General features: G+C 45.1%; 1 protein-coding gene across 2 annotated transcripts; it reads left to right on the forward strand.

Moving 5' to 3' along the window:
• Positions 1 to 236: 236 nt before the first annotated feature.
• UQCC6 (ubiquinol-cytochrome c reductase complex assembly factor 6) lies at positions 237 to 4,318 on the forward strand. Of its 2 annotated transcripts, none has more exons than XM_073575151.1 (3): positions 237 to 395; positions 716 to 839; positions 4,101 to 4,318. In XM_073575151.1, the coding sequence occupies exons 2-3, from the start codon at positions 732 to 734 to the stop codon at positions 4,188 to 4,190; spliced, it is 198 nt and encodes a 65-aa protein (XP_073431252.1). In that variant the 5' UTR covers positions 237 to 395; positions 716 to 731; the 3' UTR covers positions 4,191 to 4,318. The 2 variants fall into 2 exon arrangements, with proteins under 2 accessions (XP_073431252.1, XP_073431251.1); XM_073575150.1 differs by having other exon boundaries at positions 248 to 456.
• Positions 4,319 to 24,432: the final 20,114 nt, after the last annotated feature.

The raw sequence follows: 24,432 nt of genomic DNA on the forward strand, positions 1-24,432 counted from the left end.
GGTGTTTTCATGAACAGATAAAACCTGATGTTATGTACACGTTCACACAGAGCTTCAGGCTGCTAGAAACCAAGCTCACTTCATAGTATTACAAAACAAAACCTGACCACTAGAAGAGTATTTGCCAAAAGCTCTGTATTCTTGTCCCATCCCACTAGTTACAAGACAAATAGTGAGAATCTGAGCAGAACAGAAAACTCTCGGCTGTATGTGGCAGCCATTTTGTTGAAGTCATCCTATAGCACTGTGTCGACTGTATCCTCCGGGTAGATGGCTGCTGCTGTGAACGTTATTCTTTATGTGCGGAGACAGTGTGACATGGACCTCTAGCGACCAAGTCGTTCCGTGCTCGGAGGCAGAGAAGATAGCTCCCGGTGTATATAAGGACGGACAAGGTGAGGACATGCAGACTCCTGGCGGCGTGTGAGACATTATGGCTGCTCCCCCTGCTTGTAGGTGAGGGCGCTATGGAGATGCTGCCTGCCGCAGACTATGTGCTATGGTGCATTCTGCAGGGATAGGTGGTGGTATTCAGCCCAAGGGAGGACTGCCCACATGTAGAGGGCGCTCATAGTGACCACATAGACCCCTTCCCTACTACCAATCTTTAAAAATCTCATTATGTTCTTGGTTGTTGTGAGTTTTCCACCATTGCATCATGATGAAGCCTTGCAACCTGTAAGATGCACTAATATTCTCTGTGTTTCTCTTGAAGGGCGCGCTCTGTGACTATGCCAGCGGGAGTAACCTGGCCCCAATACTTGAAGATGCTGAGCGCCACCATCGTATCTATGTTCGCCGGGGCAGAAGTGGTGCACAGATACTACAGGCCAGATCTTGTAAGCATGCAGTAATATGGTACACTTTATTGCAGGTGATGTCCGATTTCCTAAGTAGATGGAAGTACAGTTAGGCTACTTTCACACATCCGGTGTGTGGGGCCCGGCTTTTCGCTGCACGCCGCCGGACCCCACACACCTGCAGCCGTGACACCGGATGTGTGTGCGGCGTCTGATACGGCTCGAACAAGATTTAAAGGAGCCGCAGGAGGAGGTGGACAGAGGCAGCCAGAGAGACAGCTGCTGAAAGGGAGGAGAGGGGAGGGGAGAGGAGAGGGGGGTGGAGAGAGAGAGAGACATGTGGGGTTAACACTCAGTGTCCAGGCGAGAGAATCTCTCTCTCTTGCCGGGCACTTGTGGGGTTAACCCCACAGAGAGATCTCTCTCTCACCCAGACACTGAGTGTTAACCCCACAAGTGCCCAGCGAGAGAGATCTCTCACAAGTGTCCGGGTGACAGAGAGATCTCTCTCTCTCTCGCCGGGCACTTGTGGGGTTAACATTCACAGAGTCCGGGCATGCGCTGTGGAAAAAGCCGGTCCGGCGCTGCAAAAAAACGTTACATGGAACGTTTTTTCCAAACGCCGGACAGGCTGTTTTTGCCGGATCAGGCAAAAACCGGATACGCCGCATAGGTATCCGGCGCGATGCGGCAATAATGAAACTGAATGGGGGAAAAACCGGATCCAGTGGCAACAGGCGCCGGATCCGGTTTTTACACTTTTCGCCGCATCGCGCCTGATGCTGAAAACCGGATGTGTGAAAGTAGCCTTAGAATGACCGGACTTGTGTATGTGTAGGCCTTCCGGCCCTGCTTGGGTGCATTACTGCAGGATGGCATGGAAAGGGTTTCTGAATAGTGCAGCATTACGCTATACATGATCTCAGAAAGCAACCCTTACGGAACAGATATCAGCACTAATGTGAACAGAACCTGCCCGATAGAATGATAATACGAAGCCGTAGCTGCGGACAGCTCCTGTACTGCAGTAGTTCAATTCTCTGCTGCAGGTCATCAGATTACTCCCTTTCCTCCCTATAGACCTTTACAGCATGTGTGTTCATGGTGAAGATGGCTTTTCCCTATACATACTGTATAAACACCCCACACCCCACTATCTTATACTTTCATATAAAATTAGAGGCACAGTAAAGGCCATATAAACTTCTATGAGAGCGCTATTGCTGTGTACAAATAGTGTGATCACAGAAGCATCTTGAATGAGTCGTGAGAAATGAGAGTTGTTTTTTGCCTTTTAGTTGAGTGAACAGGACAGGGTGTTACACAAATCTAGAAGCCAGGTGTTCTTCTTATTAATCCCTTAATTACCGGAGCTTTTTTCGATTTTTCGTATTCGTTTTTCGCTCCCCTTCTTTCCAGAGCCATAACTTTTTTTATTTTTCCGTCTATATGGCCATGTGAGGGCTTATTTTTTGTGGGACGAGTTGTACTTTTAAATGACACCATTGGTTTTACCATATCGTGTACTCGAAAACGGGAAAAAAATTTCAAGTGCGGAGAAATTGCAAAAAAAAGTGCAATCCCACACTTGTTTTTTGCTTGGCTTTTTTGCTAGGCTCACTAGATGCTAAATCTGACCTGCCATTATGATTCTCCAGGTCATTATGAGTTCATAGACACCAAACATGTCTATGTCCTCTTTTATCTAAGTGGTGAAAAAAAATTCCAAAGTTTGCTAAAAAAAAAAAATTTGTGCCATTTTCCGAGACCCGTAGCATCTCCATTTTTCATGATCTGGGGTTGGATGAGGGCTTATTTTTTCCGTGCCAGGCTGGCGTTTTTAATGATACCACTTTTTTGCAGATACGTTCTTTTGATCGCCCGTTATTGCATTTTAATGCAATGTCTTGGCGACCAAAAAAACGTAATTCTGGCATTTTGAATTTTTTCACGCTACGCCGTTTAGCGATCGGGTTAATGCTTTTTTTTATTGATAGATCGGGCAATTCTGAACGCGGCGATACCTAATCTGTGTATGTGGGTTTTTTCTTTTTTTACTGTTTTATTTTGATTGAGGCGAAAGGGGGATGATTTGGACTTTTAGGTTTTTTATTTTTAAACATTTTTTTTTTTTTTACTTTTGGCATGCTTCAATAGCCTCCATAGGAGGCTAGAAGCATGCGCAACCAGATCAGCTTTGCTACATATGGGCGATGAGCAGATCGCCCATATGTAGCAAATTTACTCCTGTGCTTTCAGCACCGACCACCGGGTGGCGCTGAAAGCCATATGCCTGGAACAACCATAGAGGTCTCATAGAGACCTCTGGTTGTCCAGGCAACATGACGCCGACCTCCGATCACATGACGGGGGTCGACGATGAGGTCATTTCCGGCCCGGCGGCCGGAAATGCTATTTAAATGCCCACTGTCAGCTTTGACAGTGGGATTTAACTAGTTAATAGGCGGGGGCGGACAGCGATTCCGCTCGCGCCTATTGCAGGCACATGTCCCGGCTTTGATGCGGGCTCAGCGCCGGAGCCCTCATCAAAGCAGGGGATATGTCTAATGACGGACTGTGTCCGTCATTGGACATTAAGGGGTTAACTGATATTTTCTTGTTTACACAGTCAACGCTCACGCAGTCAGCGCACACACATACACCACACTGCGTTTAGTGAATACATGGACTCCACTCTTGCTACATACGAAAGAAACATTATATGCTGCTTAATTAACATTTGTTTTCAAAAAGTGTAGAGCCATTTCATCACGACAAGGTGACCTCATATACACAGTCTCTATCACTAATGTCTACGCATCCATGTACCCATCCAGGCCTGCTCTTAGCTGGGGAAGTGAAAAGAAACCAAGCATACTTCATGATTAAAACCTTCTGGGAACCATGGGTGGATATGGGTGCTTGGCCCTGGAAGGAGACTGCTCCCCCAAAGGACGCAAGGACACACACACCCACACACGCGCTTTTTTTTTTTTTTATTTCCATATATAGCAATAGTGAAGTTCATGTGTTCAATAAAGGGAATCTGTCACCCTTTTTTTCGACTATTTGCTGCCGGCACCGCCATAAGGGCATTATTCTGTAATGCTGTAGATAAGCCCCTGATGTAACCTGAAAGATAAGAATAACAAGTTAGATTATACTCACCCGGGGGGGCAGTCCAGTCCGATGGGTGTCGCGGTCCGGCGCCTCCATCTTCATACGATGCCGTCCTCTTCTTTTCCTGACCTGAAATTCCATAAACTGCTTTTCTTGATTAATTTGTAATATGTGTTGCAGAGCGTGCCTGAGGTTCCCCCAAAACCTGGAGAGCTGAGGACAGAACTGCTTGGATTACAGACAAAGAAAGAAAATAACCAGACAAGCTAGCCTTCACACATGATTCTTGTCACTTTTATAAATAATTGTTTATTGCATATACATCTATTCATGCCAATTTCACTGTATATAACGGACATGGACCTGAAAGTACATAAACTGCTATATGTATAATTTTATTACATAGACTGACTAATCATTATAGGAATAGGGGCCAGGTACTGCACATCAAAACCCCCCCCCCCCCCCCCCCCCCATTGATTTGAATAGCTGACGGATGTGCAGTACCTGCCACTATACAGTAGATCAGGCCTGGGCAAATTGCAGCCGTGAGCCACATCTGGCCCCCTGAGTGTTCCTGTGTGGCCCGCTGACACTCAGAGCCAGAGGGCTGGTGTCCTCACCTTTGTATGTGAGAGTTGACCCTTACCTCCCTCTTCGCTCCCAGCTTGTACTGTTGTATGTCCTGTGCAGGACAGGTACGGGGTAAGTCCCCCATAATGCTTCCTATGTGATCTATGGCTTATCACATCCACTCCATAGACTGCAGTAAGGATTCCCACCCCCTCCTGTCAGCTCCTGCCCATATGTGATGTGGATCTCTGCATGTGTGGTAAAGGTGGGAGAAATCTTTTTCCCAATTTATTGCTTGATCAACTGCTATTACTTGTTACGCTAAGCTTTATTGCAACAAGTATTGTCAGGCTATGTTCACACAACTCTAATATTTGTCCAAGTGCTCTCTATGAAAAAAAACTAAACCCAACCTCATACAGAGCACTAGGAGCAATGTCATGGAATTGAGCTATTTAGATTACAGCTTGAAATGTCTGTGTGAGAAATGTCCCAGCACCCATCGGTCTCTTCTGTATTTCAGATCAGACTCGCCTGTTGAAGTCTATGGGTGTGCAAAAATAAAAAAAATTGGATGCCATATGAATCATCCGTATAGCATCAGATTTTTACAAATACATATCCATTACTAACACAAGACACTATTTCTTTAAAAATTTTATTCACTTCTGATGTCTAAAAATGGATGACAATACAGATGACAATACAGATGCAAAATCGTCTTTTTCTAGATGAAAATAACGATTTTTTTTTATACACTCATGTACACTTCATCACTTAAGCACCTGCTTTTTATAAAGTGACAAAATTAATATGCAGAATTAAAGGGTGATCTGAAACCAAAGGTGACTTTCATACTAAATTTAATTCAATAAACAAATCACTTTTCTAATATATTTCAGTTAAAAAAATTCTACCTTTCCCTCTACTCTAGCTTCCTGTCTGCTCGTGTTTTTTTTTTTAACCTTCCAATGACATTTTGTTTGAGAATCCCAGTGCATTTTTGGGATACTCACGGGACGTCATTAGGGGGCAGAGGCTGCGGTCACTGCCACAGCTGCTTTCCCATCATGAAAAGAAGCGTCATCTGTTTCAGAGACTGGACTGGTCCCTGCCGGGTCATCTCATCTTCTAATGCCAGCAAGGGAGCGCACTGTCACTATGCATTCAAAGGAATATATCACAGAAAACTCATACTGAGTATGCGTCAGAATTTACGAACAATGCATTATCAGGTGAGCAGGACTAGCCGAGCCTCCAAAACAGATATCACTGATAGTGCCTAATTTCAGAGAGGGCTCAGAGTCTGTGGCAGTGACCGCAGCTTCTGCCCCCCCCAATGACGGCTCATTCGAGTATCCCAGCATGCACTGGTGAATCTCAAAGAAAATGTCATGGGTTGTTAAAAAAAAAAAAGACAGGAAGTCAGAATGTAGAGGGTACATTAGGGAATTTTTCATTGAAGTATATTAAAAAACAAGATTAGATTATTACACTGAATAGATATACATTTAATATGAAATTCACCTTTGGTTTCAGACCTCCCCTATAAGTTCAGCTGATTGGTTCGGCCCTCCACAGCAGTGCCAGTTTCTCTTGTGGCCCCTTGGGAAAATTAATTTCCCACCCCTGCAGTAGATGAACCTGTGCTGTACAGCTCCATAGCTGAGCAGTTCCCGTCGACACTGGGAATAGCTGATCACTGGGGATGTTGGGTGCTGCCCCTCCACTAAACCGATATTGATGACAAGCAATATTAAAGGGACTCTATCAGCACAGAATGATTTCTCCTTCGCCACATTGGGGGACACAGGACCAGGGGTGTAAATGTGGTGCCCCTGCGGGTCCAGTAGCCACAGAGGTACTGCACCTCATCCAGAGGTGTAGTATCTCACGATCGGGTAAGATGGGGGCACTTTACCACACTCCTAACACTGCACACAACACACACACTAGTTAGTCAGGGCATCTGGGTGTACCCTTTGGGAGGATGGCCTCCCAGACTGGCTAGGAAAGGGTCTTGGGGGGGTTAGTGGGGAAGGTAGGTAGAAGGGTGGAGCTTAGAGAGTGGAGTGATTTAGAGCAACCAATCATTGACAGCGAGTGGGTGGAGCTTAGAGAAGGAGTGGAAGATTTGAAGTGAGTTGAAGACTGCCCTCGGGAGAGCAGGTGGAAGGATGCGCTTGGAGCAGCTCCTGTCAGGAGGAGCTGCTGGATAGATTGGCTTTGAAGGGAAGCTCCCTGAAGGAAGGAGTGATTCTTCTAGAGTCCCACGCTGATAGCCATCAGGTGGGGGAAGAAATTAGGTCGCAGAAGGGTCTCAGCCCCCTAGCCTAGTAAAGTGAACATCGAACTTAACTAGTGAGCTGACAGCTGTGGTTGCTGTATGGGCCACAGCGATTCCCACAGTTACCTTCCTAGAAAAGCAGCCACATAGGATCAAGAAGCCGCCTGAGTGACGAATTCTGACTGGGTCCATGGCAGCTAGCCTGGGACACTGACTGTGAAGGTGCTGGGTAGGAGAGTGGAAACCAGCACAGTGAGATGGCCTAGGAAGGAATATACTAACAGGGAGTGTTGGAGGGGTGTACTCATCTACCTGTGAGTTTACTGGACCCCTGACCTGGAGGACTCAGCACCGAAGTGGGCGTCTGTGTGCACCAGACAGTGAGTAAAGCCCTTTTGAACTGCATTCAACTGAGTCCTTGTCTCCTTTCTACATCCAACACAGCACTGCTACATCCTCCACTCTGTCAACATCACCCCTAAAAACAACTCTCAACAGCCCTGGGACCATTGCTCTACCTGTGGAGAGCCATTGTTACCTCACCTGCATCACACCAACAGTCTCAGGAGAACAACATAGCAGCACTGGTCACCTCTGACCAGAATACCACAGGTGGCGTCACGTATTCAACTATAAACCTTTAGTCCCATTTTACTACACATCTACAATAACAAGCAACATTCCTTTTCATTTGACCACCTGGGGCCATGGACCAGGTCGCGGCCGCTGTGACACTGTCCCCCATTGAAGTCGATGGGCCCAGTAATAATAACAATAAATTTTATTTCTATAGCGCCGACATATTCCGCAGCACTTTACATTACAGAGGGGACTTGTACAGACGATAGACATTACAGCATAACAATAATCACATAGATCATAACAGATACCAAGAGGAATGAGGGCCCTGCTCGCAAGCTTACAATCTATGAGTACCCGGTACCGAGTACCCCACGGCCCCCAGGGCGCGTCATATACTGCTGCCACACTCGTGCAGGAGAAATGCACTATTTCAGAAAGGACTGGCCACTCTGTGAAAACCTGGTTGCTGGACAGAAGAATGTTAAACATAATCCTCTCGTTGATCCAGCAAAGATATTTCTCCCTCCTTTGCATATTAAACTTGGGCTTATGAAGAATTTTGTCAAAGCAATGAACAAAGAATCGGAAGCCTTTTCATACTTGCGACAGAAATTTCCAAGAATGAGTGATGCAAAGATTAAAGAAGGTATTTTTATTGTCCCACAGATTAGAGATATAATGAATGACAAAAAAGTCCACCAAATATGGATAAATTAATGACAGAAAAGAAAATATAAAAAAATTGCCTTTATTAAAGTGAATGGCATAAATTAAAGCAATAGTGTCCACACTACAGAATATGATATAAATATTAAAATTGGTAACAGCCTAAATAACTTGTACCAAATTTATAAAAAAATGAAAAGATAAAAAAATATTCTAGACTGCCAACATGCCTATATAAAAAAAGACCACAATGTATATGTGGGCCAATAAAAATAATATAATGTGCCAAATGATCAATGACACAATAATCATGGAAGTAGATTAGAAAAAGGTCCTTTGAATAAAGTGCAAAATGTGCTAGGACCAGTGCAAAAATATTAGATTACCAGTGGGTTAACCATAAAAAATATAAAGAAATAGCCCCAGCAAACATAGGGTGAATATAATCATATACCTGACCTGACCGTCACGCCCTGACGAAGGATCTATATCCAAAATGCGCGTCGGGGTGTGCCTGCACTATAGTTTGATCGCCATCTATGCCAGGTATATGATTATATTTACCCTATGTTTCTATTTCTTTATACTTTTTATGGTTAACCCACTGGTAATGAATCAATATTTTTGCACTGGTACTTTCACACTTTACACTTTATTCACTTGACCTTTTTCTAATCTACTTCCATGATTACAGTGTCATTGATCATTTTGCACATTATACTATTATTTTTATTGGCCCACATATACATAGTAGTCTTTTTTATTTAGGCATGTTGGCGGTCTAGAATATTTATCTTTTCATGTTTTATAAATTTGATATATTATACATTTAGTGGCCAGTGTCAGGCAGCTGCTGCAAAGGCAAATAAAATAATGGGATGCATAAAAAGAGGCATAGATGCTCATGAGGAGAACATAATTTTACCTCTATATAAGTCACTAGTGCGACCACACTTAGAATACTGTGTACAGTTCTGGTCTCCGGTGTATAAGAAAGACAGCTGAACTGGAGCGGGTGCAGAGAAGAGCGACCAAGGTTATTAGGGAACTAGGGGGTCTGCAATACCAAGACAGGTTATTACACTTGGGGTTATTTAGTTTGGAGAATCGAAGGCTTAGGGGTGATCTTATTACAATGTATAAATATATGCGGGGACAGTACAAAGACCTTTCTAATGATTTTTTTACTTAGACCTGTGACGGGGACAAGGGGGCACCCTCTACGTCTGGAGGAAAGAAGGTTTAAGCATACTCACAGACGCGGATTCTTTACTCTAAGAGCAGTGAGACTATGGAACTCTCTGCCATATGATGTTGTAATGAGTGATTCCCTACTAAAATTTAAGAAGGGACTGGATGCCTTTCTTGAAAAGTATAATATTACAGGGTATATACACTAGTTTCCTTAATATTGCGTTGATCCAGGGAGCTAGTCTGATTGCCGTATGTGGAGTCCGGAAGGAATTTTTTTCCCCAATGTGAAGCTTACTGTTTGCCACGTGGTTTTTTTTTGCCTTCCTCTGGATCAACATGTTAGGGCAAGTTAGGACAGGATATGGGTTGAACTAGATGGACTTAAAGTCTTCCTTCAACCTTAATTACTATGTTACTATATGTTATTTAGGCTATTACCAATTGTAATATTTTTATCATATTCTGTAGTGTGGACACTCTTGCTTTAATTTATGCCATTCACTTTAATAAAGGCAATCTAATATATAAAGCTCAAAGTGTGTATGTATGTGTGTAAGTATGTATGTGTGTGTCCGGGATTGGCATCCGCACTGTCGCAGCTACAGCCACAAAATTTGGCACGGTCACACGTCTGGACCCCGAGAGCGTCCTAAGCTATGTTGTGAGGCGAAATTTTAACCCTGCGCATTCCAATTCACCAAACAATTTTGCCCCTATCTACATAATGGGGAAAAAGTGTGTGCGCATCAAGCCCCGCCCTTCATTATGATGTCATAATGCCCCTATCTACATAATGGGGAAAAAGTGTGTGTGTATCAAGCCCCGCCCCTCATGATGTAATAATGGTTGCCATGGCGACGCTGATGTCATCATAGGTTGCAAGCCCTGCCGCTCATTATGGTCATAATGGTTGACTATGGGATGGAGGATGTGTGATGGGTATATGGGCACTGGACTATGGGATGGAGGATATGTATGACGGGTATATGGGCATGGGACTATGGGATGGCGGATATGTATGATGGGTATATGTGCACGGGACTATGGGATGGAGGATATGTATGATGGGTATATGGGCATGGGACTATGAGATGAAGGATGTGTGATGAGTATATGGGCATGGGACTATGAGATGAAGGATGTGTGATGGGTATATGGGCACTCGACTATGGGATGGCGATTATGTATGATGGGTATATGGGCACGAGACTATGGGATGGAGGATGTGTGATGGGTATATGGGAACGGGACTATGGGATGGAAGATATGTATGACCGGTATATGGGCACGGGACTATGGGATGGCGGATATGTATATGGGCACGGGCCTATGGGATGGAGGATATGTATGATGGGTATATAGGCACGGGACTATGGGATGGAAGATATGTATGACGGGTATATGGGCACGGGACTATGGGATGGCGGATATGTATATGGGCACGGGCCTATGGGATGAAGAATACGTATGATGGGTATATGGGCATGGGACTATGGGATGGAGGATCTGTATGATGGGTATATGGGCACAGGCCTATGGGATGGTGGATATGTATGATGGGTATATGGGCACGGGACTAAGGGATGGAGGATAATTATAATTTGTTATAACTAACCACAGTTAGTTACTATGCCCGGGCAGCGCCGGGCTCTTCAGCTAGTTTTTTAATATTTTATGTCATTAATTAATCCATAGTTGGTGGACTTTTTCATTCTAATACCCGAATGGTCTGACATTCCACTTTTTTTGGTCGTTTACAAAATTATTGGTAATATATATTTTTTTAATGCTGTATATTTAGTTTGTGACATCCTTCTTTGTTTAATATAATGAATGACAGTAGCTATGATGGTCTTTTCAAGGTGCTGAACAAGTGACATGGAGAGCCTTTAAAAGATGTGACCTTCAACTTCTTTGGCAACAGCAAGGCATCGAACTTTGAACAACTCGTGGATAACATGCTCACAGCATATCATTTGATGAAATGCAATATGTCACTAAAAATGCATTTTCTACATTCTTACTTGGACTTTTTTCCAGCCAATCCTGGTGACGTTAGCGATGAACACGGTGAACACGGTGAAAGATTTCACCAAGACATTGCGCTGACTATTGACATTGAGCTGGCTGACTATTGCTGGAATCTTGTTTGAGAAGCATCTGACATGGATTATAAAAGAAAGTCGTCTGCAAAACACTTGAACAATTGCTTTTGCTACTGACATCGATGCACATGTATGTGGCATCTCGGATGTCATAATGTAGACTATAAACTGTTGTTTCTTAAAAACCTTACGTGATACAGACTTTTGGAGCACATATTTGTGTTCAGCATATCAAAAATCTATAAGATACAATAAGATTTTCTCAGGGGACAAGAACTTCCCTGAAATTTGTTGCGCAGTGTAATTAAGTAAAAGAGTGTTTTTATTTCAACTAAAAGACTTTATTTGCTGTGTCTTTATTTACCATATAACTATAGGATTAGTAATCGTTAGGTGTCTTACAGACACCTCTCCATTACTAAGCCATGGGCTTGCTGCCACCAGACAATACAAAGGTGACATCAACACCACAAATATGAACCCCACTTGCCATCAGTACAGGACAAGTGGGAAGAGCTGGGCAAGGTGCCAGAATTGGCATATCTAATAGATGCGACTTTTCTGGGTGGCTGTGGGCTGCTATTTTTAGGCTTGGGGGGCCAAAATACATGGCCTCTTACCAGCCCCTAACTGCTTTAGCAAGTCTGGTTGTCAAAAATAGGGGTACCCCACGCTGTTGTTTTAACGAAAAAATAAGGGGTGGGGACCCCTCTATCTTGATAACCAGCCTTGCTGAAGCTGACAGCTGAGGGTTGCAGCTCCCAGCTATGAGTTTTGCCTGGCTGGTTATAGAAAATACATGCCATGGTTTTTTTTTAAGTTTTTTTTATTCACGGCGCAGAAGCCGGCTGATGAATACTCTCATTAGCTGCTTATGCTTCCGCTGTTGTAAGCGGCAGCTGATGGCATCATTAGTCCCATCAGCTGACATAATGACTGGAGGTAAACTTTGTGCCTCAGATCATAGCTGTGGGCTCACGCTGTCTTTTGACAGCGTGGATACTGCGGTTGTCTAACCGGCGGTAACGATTTTCCCACCGATGAAAAGCGGTGTTTGCTGCGCTGTCATGCACATGACAGTGTGGCAAACACTGGATGTTCGGGCCCTCCATTCAATTGAATGGGGTCCGGGTTCACGTACTGTTCTGGTGTCCGAACCCAATCTTTTTAGAACTGTTCGGCTGGACCCGAATTCCAGGTGTCTGCCCATCTCTAACCACAACACAGGTCCAAATGGGTGCAGATCTCTCAGATCAAGTCCTCAAACCATACAGTAGTATGCTAAAAGCTAATGTATGGTACAAAAAATTGGCTGTGCACATTGTACAGATGGAATTGTACAATGCTTTTGTGATGTTTCGATCTACAGGCAACATGGGGATGTTCCTTCAGTTTCAGGAGGTAGATATTAAGGTCCTAATGTTTGACACTCAGGAAGGTGAGGGTCCCAGTACTTCTAAAACTGATGGTGCCCGTATTGTACCAGTCAACAGCAGAGGTTCCTCAAACAGTGAAGAAGAGAAAATCACAAAAAAGGTGCAGCGTATGCTCCATGAAGGGAATCTGAAAAGACACAATTTACCATTGTGAAATCTGCCCTGAGAAATCTGACCTTTGCATTAAAGATTGTTTCAAAGTGTACCACACGTCCACAAATTAATAAAATTTGTTTTTACCCTGTTGACACAACACACTTTTGATATACTTAGCACAGCTTACACATACCACCACATTATAACTTCATACACCAGTAAAACAAAAGCATTATCATTGCTATAACTATGCCTTTAGACAATTCCTTGAGGGATGTAGTTTCCAAAATGGGGTCACGTGTTTTTTTTTTCAAGGTTTAGGCACATCAGTGGCTCTCTAACAGCAACATGGTGAGCGCAAATCATTCCATCAAAGTCTTCACTCTAAACCATCGCTCCTTCCCTTCCGAGACCTGCCGTGCGCCCAAACACTAGTTTTCCACCACCTATGGAGTATCATCGTACTTTGGGGAAATTTAACAATTTTTGGAGTCTATTTTCTCCAGTTATCCTTGTGAAAATAAAAAAAATTGGGGCTAAAAACATTTTTGAGGAAAAGTTCTTTTTTTAGCTTAACCACATATGGGGTAAGAGAACTTTTTGTGGGAAAAAATTGTGATTTTTTTTTTTTCTATTTTCACGGCTCAATGAAAAAAATTTCTGTGAAGCACCTGGGGGTTCATGGTGCTCATCACACACCTAAATAAGTTCCTTGAAGGGTCTAGTTTCCAAATTCGGGTCACTTGTTGAGGGTTGCCACTGTTTAGGGACTCGCCAAATGCAACATGACGTCCATTCTCGATTCCAGCTAATTTTGCGTTCAAAAAGTCAAACGGTGCGTCTTCCCTTCTGAGCTCTTCCATGCACCCAAACAGTGGTTTTACCCCACATATTGGATATTGGTGTACTCTGGAGAAATTGCACAATTTTTAGGGTCCATTTTCTGTTACCCTTGTGAAAATAAAAATTTGGGTTAAAAAAACTGGCTTACTTACCGGTATATGTGTTTTATGGAGACCACGACAGCACTCACATGAGAGGAACAGGAAACCTACAGATAAAAAGAAGCCGTCCCCCTCGCCGCCTCAGTTGGATTAGAGTATGAGAGGAACCACAAAAAATTTAGACAATCTCCATAATAATCAATATACATAAATATACACAACCACCACCAGGAGTGAATCACATACACCTATATGTTTGTTGTCTTTTTTTGCCATGACAGCACCCACATGAGAAATTTTCAGAGAACAATTACCTGGGAGGGACCACCGTATTGAGGACAGATCTCCTGAAAACCAAGACAGAGGATGATGACAAATTAAGCCTATAGTGGTTGTAAAAGGTAGATGGTGAAGACCATGTCGCTGCCTTACATATCAGATCGATCGAGATGTCCGTCCTTTCAGCCCAGGAGGATGGCATAGCTCGTGTTGAATGGACCTGTTAGGAATCTGTGTCCTGCCATACTAATGCAGAGATCCAGATCCTCACATTCATCTCCAGAGGCTAAGTCCTTTCTGCCAGCTTGTGAGCATGCTCCTGGAATGAGCTCCCATTGGAGTTCAGGAGTCAGGTGCTCAGGTCCTGCTCCTGATTCCATTGGTTCAGCTCAGGTCTCTGGAGATTTCTGGAAGGTCCCGGTCACTATAAAAAGTGCGCATGGCCATTATGCCATGTGCTAGTATTTTCTGATACTTGCTGCTGTATGTTTGTTGATGGATACTTGGTCTGGTGTATGACTCATTATGAAACCCCTTCCCTCGGTTATTACGAGTGTGTGAGTGCTTGGGTCAGCCAGTAGCAGCGCTAGCGCCAGCACGCTCAAGCTTCAGCCATCTCAGCAGCAAAGCGTCCTGCATCGCGCTTGCGTTATTGCGGTTGCAGACTTCTGTGGCGTTCGCGTTACCTTTTCTTTATTATTTTTCTGTGCAGCTCTGTGTCCCATAACAGAGACTGCCTCTTTTGCACTTGGGTGATTTAGAACCCTGTGCACACTACTGCTGTAGTGCACTGCCTCCCTTAGCAGTGGTTTTGCCATCTGCCGCATGGTGGACCCCGAGTGGCGAAGGCACTTTAATTATTATTTTTTTTAGTGCCTTCCGCCACTCATAACAGGACCCTTACTCCGTCCGGGGGATTTTCACTTTTTGCTGAGTAGGCCAGACTGATTGCATCTCTGATCTATCGTCATAAAGTGCTCTTTGTGACTCCAAACCCCTTCCTGTGACCCTGAAAGGAAACAAACAGAGCCCTACTCTGCCTCCAGGGATGAGTTCTGTCTATATAATGTAGGACAGTTCTCAACATCTAAAGTGTGGAATCTCTTCCTCAGGAGTAGAAGGGTTAGCAAAAAAGGAGGGAAGAAAAATCTCCTGACTTATGTGAAATTTGGCCACTACTTTAGGGAGGTAGGAAGAGTCTGATTCCAGCACTATCCTATCAGGAAAAACTAAAAGAAAAGGAGGATCTATAGATAGAGCCTGTATGTCACTATTCTAGCTGATGTCAATGCGATTAGCAGAGCAGTTTTTAACGATAGGCATTGTAAAGAAACAGATTCTAAAGGTTCAAATAGAGGACCTGTCAGGGCATTAAGGACCAGGTTAAGGTCCCAAGGAGGTAAATTATCAATGTGTACAGGGACGCTACACTCACATGCTGTAATAAACCATGAAACTCATCTATCACCGACAATATTATAACTATATAGAGCTCCCAAGACTCATATGTGAACCTTTAATGTGCTAACTGAAAGGCCTAGCTCCCAACCCCTCTGCAGAAACTCAAGGATTGCAGAAATTGGTACTTCATTAGAGAAGGGGGATGCATGGAACTCATGGAATTTTCTCCACACCCTGCTTTATATCCTGGTTGTTGATTCCTTCCTACTTTGGAGAAGATTGTTGATCAGGTTGTCAGAAAAAAACCTTAACTTCAACAGCTGCCTCAAGTTCCATGCCGTCAAGTGGAGATGCCTCACTTGAGGATGACGGAATGGAGCCTGAGAGAGCAGGCCAGGATCTGATGGGAGAATCCAGGGGTTGGATATGGACATGGCTGAGTCATGAAAACCAAGGTCTCTTGGGCCAGAAGGGAGTGATGAGGATCACCCTGGCTTATTCCCTAATCTTCCTGAGGACTAGTGGAAGCACAGTATTTTGGAGGAAACGCATAGGCCAGACTGAACTGCCAAGGGAACTGGAGGGAGTTGAACATCTCCATCTGGTCTGCTGTGTTCAGGGAGAAAAACCTCTGGACCTGTCTGTTGGCTCTGGTGGCAAATAGGTCTATCTCTGGAAGCCCCCACAAGTCCACTATCTTCCTGATGATTCTCAACCCATTCTCCTTGAAGTAAAGTATGCGACTGAGAAAGTCCGCTTTGAGATTGTCCACTCCCCTGATGTGAAGGGCTGAAAGGGACAGGAGCTTTCAATTCTAAACGCCCCTTCAATTGTTTTTGTGCTGACAGAACTTCCCACTGCAGTTGTCTTAAGTGGTACTGTGCCCACGCTACCGCGGGTATGCACGATGTCAACGAGCCTAAAAGGGACATTGCGTTCCTCAGTGTCATAGCCAGCCTTTGCATTGCTGTGTGAGTTAGGCCCCTTATCTTGGTCACTTTGTTCTCTGGTAGGAGGCAGCGCTGTCGCTCGGAGTCCAGTATTAACCCTAGGAAGGATTGCACTTTTACAGGTGTTAATCTTGACTTGGGGATGTTTACTATCCATCCTAACCCTATTAAAGTTGATATCACTTCCTTTACTTGGTGTGTGCAATGGGTCTCCGACCTCCATACCACAAGGAAGTCGTCCAGGTATGGGACGATCACTATGTCCGGGAACGAAGAAATGACATTACTTCGGCCATCACTTTGGTGAAAACTCTGGGGGCTGTAGACAGGCCGAACGGAAGGGCTGCGCATTGGTAGTGTTTGACTTGACCTTGGACATACAGCGCTACTGTCAAGTACTTTTGATACTCCCGATGGATTGGGATATGATTGTAGGCATCTTTTAAGTCTATCACTGCCATGAAGCAGTGCTGGAACAGGATTTTTGCGGCCGTATTGATTGACTCCATTTTGAAGGAGCAATGGTCTACCCACTGATTGAGTCTCCTCAGATTGACTATGGTCCTCCAAGAGCCGTGTTTTTTGTATTAAAAAGAGGGGGGGAGTAAATCCCCCTTCCTTCTTCTTGAACTGGGACTTCCTGTTGGACTTGTTTTTGCACTAGTCCCAAGACTTCTGTCTCCAGGGCCAGTTGTTGCTCTTGGGCTTTCCTTTGTGGTGTCATTATAAATGTTTGCCTGGGCGGACGGGTGAATTTTATTTTTAAACCCAGGCGGAAAGGAAGAGAGAAAGCCTTCCCCCTACCTCCGACCTGATGTCATTGGGGAGATTTTTTTGGAGGAAGTAGAGGGCCCTTTAAACATATAGCCCGATCCTCTCTTTTCTTTAAAGTCCCAATTTTTCCTATCTCCCGGGGGATGACCCCTGTTAAATCTTCTCTTCCGAAAGGGCTGCTTTTTGGGTTCTCCTGGAAATCGGGGAAAGCTTTTCTTCCTATCCCCCCCGCATGCTCTAAAATTTCCTCTAGTTTTTTCCCGAAGAGGATTTGGCCGTCACATGGAATGGAACACAGTCTATGTTTCGATGGCAAATCCCCCGGGGACACCCTTTAAGCCACAGGGCTCATCTTGCCACATTTGACAAGCTCGCCGCTCTAGCTGTTAATTTCACGGAATCTGCTGAGGCATCCGCTAGGAAAGCCGCTGCTCCATGTACCAGTGTCAGATTAGACAGTACAGTTGTGGCCAAAAGTATTGACACCCCTGCAATTCTATCAGATAATACTCAGTTTCTTCCTGAAAATGATTGCAAACACAAATTCTTTGGTATTATTATCTTCATTTAATTTGTCTTAAATGAAAAAACACAAAAAGAATTGTCCTAAAGCCAAATTGGATATAATTGCACACCAAACATAAAAAAGAGGGTAGACAAAAGTATTGGCACTGTTGGAAAAATCATGTGATGCTTCCCTAATTTGTGTAATTAGCAGCACCTGTAACTTACCTGTGGCACCTAACAGGTGTTGGCAATAACTAAATCACACTTGCAGCCAGTTGACATGGATTAAAGTTGACTAAACCTCTGTTCTGTGTCCTTGTGTGTACCACATTGAGCATGGAGAAAAGAAAGAAGACCAAAGAACTGTCTGAGGACTTGAGAAACCAAATTGTGAGGAAGCATGAGCAATCTCAAGGCTACAAGTCCATCTCCAAAGACCTGAATGTTCCTGTGTCTACCGTGCGCAGTGTCATCAAGAAGTTTAAAGCCCATGGCACTGTGGCTAACCTCCCTAGATGTGGACGAAAAAGAAGAATTGACAAGAGATTTCAACGCTAGATTGTGCGGATGTTGGATAAAGAACCTCGACTAACATCCAAACAAGTTCAAGCTCCCCTGAAGTCCGAGGGTACAACAGTGTCAACCCGTACTACCCGTCGGCGTCAGAATGAAAAGGGACTGTATGGTAGGAGACCCAGGAAGACCCCACTTCTTACCCCGAGACATAAAAAAAAGCCAGGCTGGAGTTTGCCAAAACTTACCTGACAAAAGCCTAAAACGTTTTGGAAGAATGTTCTCTGGTCAGATGAGACAAAAGTAGAGCTTTTTGGGCAAAGGCATCAACATAGAGTTTACAGGAGAAAAAAAGGCATTCAAAGAAAAGAACACGGTCCCTACAGTCAAACATGGTGGAGGTTCCTTGATGTTTTGGGGTTGCTTTGCTGCCTCTGGCACTGGACTGCTTGACTGTGTGCATGGCATTATGAAGTCTGAAGACTACCAACAAATTTGGCAGCATAATGTAGGGCCCAGTGTGAGAAAGCTGGGTCTCCCTCAGAGGACATGGGTCTTCCAGCAGGACAATGACCCAAAACACACTTCCAAAAGCACTAGAAAATGGTTTGAGAGAAATCACTGGAGACTTCTAAGGTGGTCAGCAATGAGTCCAGACCTGAATCCCATAGAACACCTGTGGAGAGATCTAAAAATGGCAGTTTGGAGAAGGCACCCTTCTAATATCAGGGACCTGGAGCAGTTTGCCAAAGAAGAATGGTCTAAAATTCCAGAAGAGCATTGTAAGAAACTCATTGATGGTTACCGGAAGCGGTTGGTCGCAGTTATTTTGGCTAAAGGTTGTGCAACCAAGTATTAGGCTGAGGGTGTCAATACTTTTGTCTGGCCCATTTTTGGAGTTTTGTGTGAAATGATCAATGTTTTGCTTTTTGCTTCATTCTCTTTTGTGTTTTTTCATTTAAGACAAATTAAATGAAGATAATAATACCAAAGAATTTGTGTTTGCAATCATTTTCTGGAAGAAACTGAGTATTATCTGACAGAATTGCAGGGGTGTCAATACTTTTGGCCACAACTGTATTTCATCCCTAGGAGCTTTATCCCTGATCTGGTCCTCTATTTGTTGTACCCAGACCATGAGGACATGAGCGGAACAAGTACCAGCTATTGCCGGTTTTAATACACCTGCTGATGCTTCTCAGATATGTGTCAGGAAACTATCTGCTTTTTTTTTTTTTTTTATCAAGCGGGTCTTTCAGCACGCCAGTCCTCTAATGGTAGGGATACCTTTTTTGAGGATTTAGCTACAGCACCATCACTTTTTGGGATTTTTTCCCAGGTTTCTGAGTCTTTTTGTATGGGTACCTCCTTTTCGATGTAGAAGGTAAGGCACCCGACCTCTCCCTTTTTTCCATTCCGTCAATTAAGGCCCTTATTTTATCATTTACAGGGAAGGTGCGTTTTTTCTTTTCCTCCAGCCCTCCAAACATAACATCCTCCAATGACTTAGGCGTCTTTTCCTGCTTAAGGCCCATTGTGGACCTGACTAGCTTTTCCACGTCCTCTGTTGGGAAGCACGGACGGCCCCCTATATTGCTGTCCGAGGACGATTCTGAGGACTGAGTAGAGGAAGAGGTGGCAGACAGGGATTTTTCCCAACCTTCCTGCACTAGCGAGGCCTCTGAATCAGAATCCCTTTTGCAGCTTCTTCAATCTGTCTTCTTGAGGGCTGCCTTTAGGGAGCTTTTCACCTCCTCTTGCTTTGTAGCCCTAGGGCTAGTCACAAAATCAGGGGTCTCATCCCGTATGGTTTTGTTTATACAGTCAGCGCAGAGATTTTTCTGCCACCGAACTGCCAGTGGGTTTCTGCATAGGGCACATTCTCTATTCTTTGTTTTGCCGCTAGACTTCCTCGAACCCTAGTGATCAGACAGAAAAAAAATGGAACCCCGTTACCATAAGGGTGACCTACACTTAGATCACTCACCACTGTCAATCAAGGGTACCGATCTGAGGCTCATCAGATGCACTTGTGACTATTTTCTGGACGTCGCAGAGTCATGCCAGTCTTGTTTACAACTGCCACTCCCACTACTTGAGCGGCTACTCCTGGTATGCTGGCAGCTCGGCAAGGCATCTAGCGAGAGCTCCTGCTCTTCTTGCCCCACTTCCATTGTGAAGTTTTGGGCATGAATGCGTCTTCTGTGGTCATCCCTCTTTTTAAGAGGGATCCACTGCACCCTCCACCTCCCCCACCAGGATGTTTTTTTTTTTGCCAGCCAGTGTTTTTTTTCATGGGCGCCGCCATCTTGAATCCAGCGCCGCCCCCAACATCACACGAGCACACCCATTTCCCAGCGTGCCATGCGCGTGACGTCAGTGGGAAGCTGCTGCCCCTCCTGGATGAACTGGATGCCAGCAGAGGGAGGAGGGCGGCACGGCAGGCACAGAAGAGCCCCTGGACCCCTGACCATGCTGCCCAGGGGGACCCACAGACGGTGCTTCCACCCGACGCCCAGCGCACAGGCTCTGCCTGATCTTCCAAGCTGGTGGGCAGGTACGGACATGTTGACACGCTGTCTTCAGCACACGGGTCCCTGTCAGGACAGGAAACCCCACTGAAGCGAGGGAGAGGTACCGCCCTTTTATCTTAAGTAGGGTTCCTGTCCTGACTGGGCGGATCTCTCTCATGTGTGCCGTCTTAGGAGACAGGAAAAAAAAAACAAAAAAACAAAACAAAACACTGTCTCATTGTAGTTTTCATACCTGTGACAGAGTGCTTGATTAGACAAGTTAATATATTTGCCAGGGTTGATATCCCATAGAACCTTTTGGGGAAGTTAAACACCCTTAAACTACTGACTGGTATAGTGCTTTGCACTTCAGGTCCAGCTGGACCTTACTTTGTGTCTGACTTTGCATATTATAGTGTTTTATTTAAACTAGGTTAAAAGTTAGTTTTAGGTACTGCACAAAACTTTTAAGGGTATGTGCACACGTTGCAGATTCCTTTGTGGATTTTTCCTTGTGGATTTTGCAGGTAAAGTGACCTGTGTTTTACGTGCAGATTCCTATAATGGAAGAGGTGTAAAAACGCTGTGGATTCCGCACAAAGAATAGACATGCTGCGGAAAATAAACCACAGCAAATCTGCGCAGAATTTTCCGCAGCATGTGCACAGATTTGGTTTTCCATAGGTTTACATGGTACTGTATACCGCATGGAAACCGGCTGTGGATCCAGAGGGCCAAATCCGCAATGTGCGCACATACCCTAAATAACCGGATTACTTACCGGTAATACTCTTTTGTAGAGTCCACGACAGCACCCACTGAGAGAGGGGATCCGCCCCCGGAACAGGAAACCTACAGAGAGATAAATGGGGCGGTCCCCCTCGCTCCCTCAGTTTGTGTTACCGAGAACAACGGAGGAACCGCCATACATGTTTTAGTCAAACTGTTTGGGCGATTCATCTATCTTACCCCTATGCAGTTTTAAGCTTACTAAGTTTAATCACATATCTAACTTAAATCATAATCTCCACCACCAAGGAGACCCATGTGTAAAAAAATTCTTACGGGAGGGAAGTGAGCGGGTGCTGTCGTGGACTCTACAAAAGAGTATTACCGGTAAGTAATCCGGTTTTTCCTCTTCGCCACGACAGCACCCACTGAGAGATTTCCAGAGATAATCACTTGGGCGGGCACACCGTGTTAAGGACTGATCTACCAAAAGTTAGATCCTCGGTAGAGGACAAATCTAGTCTATAGTGACTATAAAAGGTAGATGGAGAAGACCAGGTTGCAGCCTTACATATTTGTTCAATTGGGACGTTCGCCCTCTCGGCCCAGGAGGATGATATGGCTCTAGTAGAGTGCGCCTTAATCCCCAGTGGAGGGTCTTCTCCTTTTGTCAGATACGCCATTGTGATCGCATCTCTAATCCATCTGGATATCGTGCCCGATGTAACTGCAGACCCCTTCCTGCTGCCCTGGAAGGAGACAAAAAGAGACCTACTCTGCCTCCAGGGACTGGTCCTATCTAGATAGGCTAGCACGGCTCTCTTCACATCTAAGGTGTGATATTTCTCCTCGTCCTGTGTTGACGAGTTCTCATAGAAAGAAGGTAGGCATATCGCTTGAGATCTATGAAATTTAGTTGCCCGTTTGGGCAGGTAGGACGGATCCATCTTTAAAATCAGACTGTCTCGTGTTGTTAACAGGAACGGTGGGTCTACTGATAAAGCGTGAAGATCACCCACTCTCCTGGCCGATACTAAGGCCACCAGCATAGCCGTTTTCAATGAGAGGCACTTTATTGATGCTGAGCTTATGGGCTCAAACGGTGCCTGAGTGAAGGCATCCAAAACTAGAGTAAGGTTCCACGCTGGAAGTCAAGGCACATGCACCGGTTCTGCTCGTTGACAGGCCGAGATAAACCGAGTCACCCATCTATTTGCTGCCACGTTATAGTTAAACAGGGCTCCTAGGGCTGACACGTGGACCTTAAGAGTGCTTACTGAGAGTCCAAGTTCTCGGCCTCTTTGTAGAAACTCTAGAATGGCCGTAATGGGTACTTCACCAGCTAGTTTTGTTGGGTGAAAGGCCAGGAACTTCCTCCACACCTTAGCATATATTTTTGTCGTGGACTCCTTCCTGCTTTGTAGCAGGGTATTGATTAGGATCCTTGAGAAACCCTTCTGCCTCAGTAGCTCCCTTTCAAATTCCAGGCCGCTAGGTGCAGGGCTTTGGCCTGTGGATGGCAGCAGGGTCCCTGCGAGAGAAGATTCTGGTGGAGCGGCAGGATCCACGGGTCGGTTACCGACATGGCTCTCAGCCATGAAAACCACGGTCTTTTTGGCCAAAACGGGGCTATCAAGATGACCCTCGCCCCCTCCTGTCTTATTTTCCTGACTACTGTTGGTAGTAGCACCATCGGAGGAAAGGCATAGGCTAGTTGGAATGCCCAGGGTGCTTGGAGGGCATCTAGAATATCTGGGTTGTCCGACCTGTAGAGAGAAGCAAACCTTTTTACGCGCCTGTTGGCTCTGGTTGCGAATAGGTCTATCTCCGGTCTGCCCCATTCTGACGCTATCATTTCGAAGACGTCTCTGCTGAGGACCCACTCTCCCTGGTATAGGGCCTGGCGACTGAGATAGTCTGCTCGGGAGTTGTCTACTCCTCTTATATGGAGCGCTGACAAGGAGAGAAGATGGACTTCGGCCATCTTCAGAATCTTTCCCGCGATAGACATCAGTGGCATTGACCGCGTGCCTCCTTGCCGGTTTATATAGGCCACTGCGGTGGTATTGTCTGTCTGGATCTTTACGTGGGCGCCTCTTAACTGCGGGAGGAAGTGAGATATCGCATAAAAAAATCGCTGTTAGCTCCTTTACATTAGAGGAGGCCTCTATTTCATTCTCACGCCACCAGCCTTGTACCATATGCTCCTCTAGGTGGGCTCCCCAACCTAAGGGGCTGGCATCCGTGGTGAGTATCTTGGAGGGAGTCACCCACCACTGTACTCCCTTCGATAGATTGGAAGGAATTAACCACCATTTTAGGGATTCAACCACCTCGGGCGATAGGGACATCTTTCCTTCCAGCCGCCCCTGTAGTCTATCTATCTCCTGCAGAATAGCCCACTGTAGTTCTCTAGAGTGGAACTGAGCCTATTGCACCGCTGGAATGCATGATATCAGTGACCCCAGCAAGGACATGCCCTGTCTCAATGATATTACGGGTCCTCCTGTAGCATTCTGTACTTTGTCGATTATGGCCATTACTTTGGCGTTTGGCAGAAAGCACTCCTCAGTTACGGAGTCTACTTGCAGGCCCAAAAACCTTTGACAGGTCACTGGCTCTAGTCTGGATTTCTCCCAGTTAATTAGCCAACCCAGTGTTTATAGGGATGAGATAATCCTAGCTATTCTTGCTTCACACTGTGAAACAGAATTCCCCACTATGAGTAGGTCGTCTAAGTAAGGGACAACTAGGGTGTCATTCAGCCTTACATATGACATTACTTCCAGCATTAATTTGGTAAATACCCGAGGAGCCATGGATAGCCCGAATGGCATTGCCGCAAACTGGAAATGCTGAATCTGACCTCTGAACCAGACTGCTACCCGCAGGAACCTCTGGTGCCCTCGATATATGGGGAGATGGTAGTAGGCGTCCTTTAGGTCCAAGACCACCATATAACA

This window comes from Dendrobates tinctorius, unplaced genomic scaffold, assembly GCF_039654945.1.
Source record: "Dendrobates tinctorius isolate UK_male_01 unplaced genomic scaffold, ASM3965494v1 ptg000043l, whole genome shotgun sequence".
Lineage (NCBI taxonomy): Eukaryota > Metazoa > Chordata > Amphibia > Anura > Dendrobatidae > Dendrobates > Dendrobates tinctorius.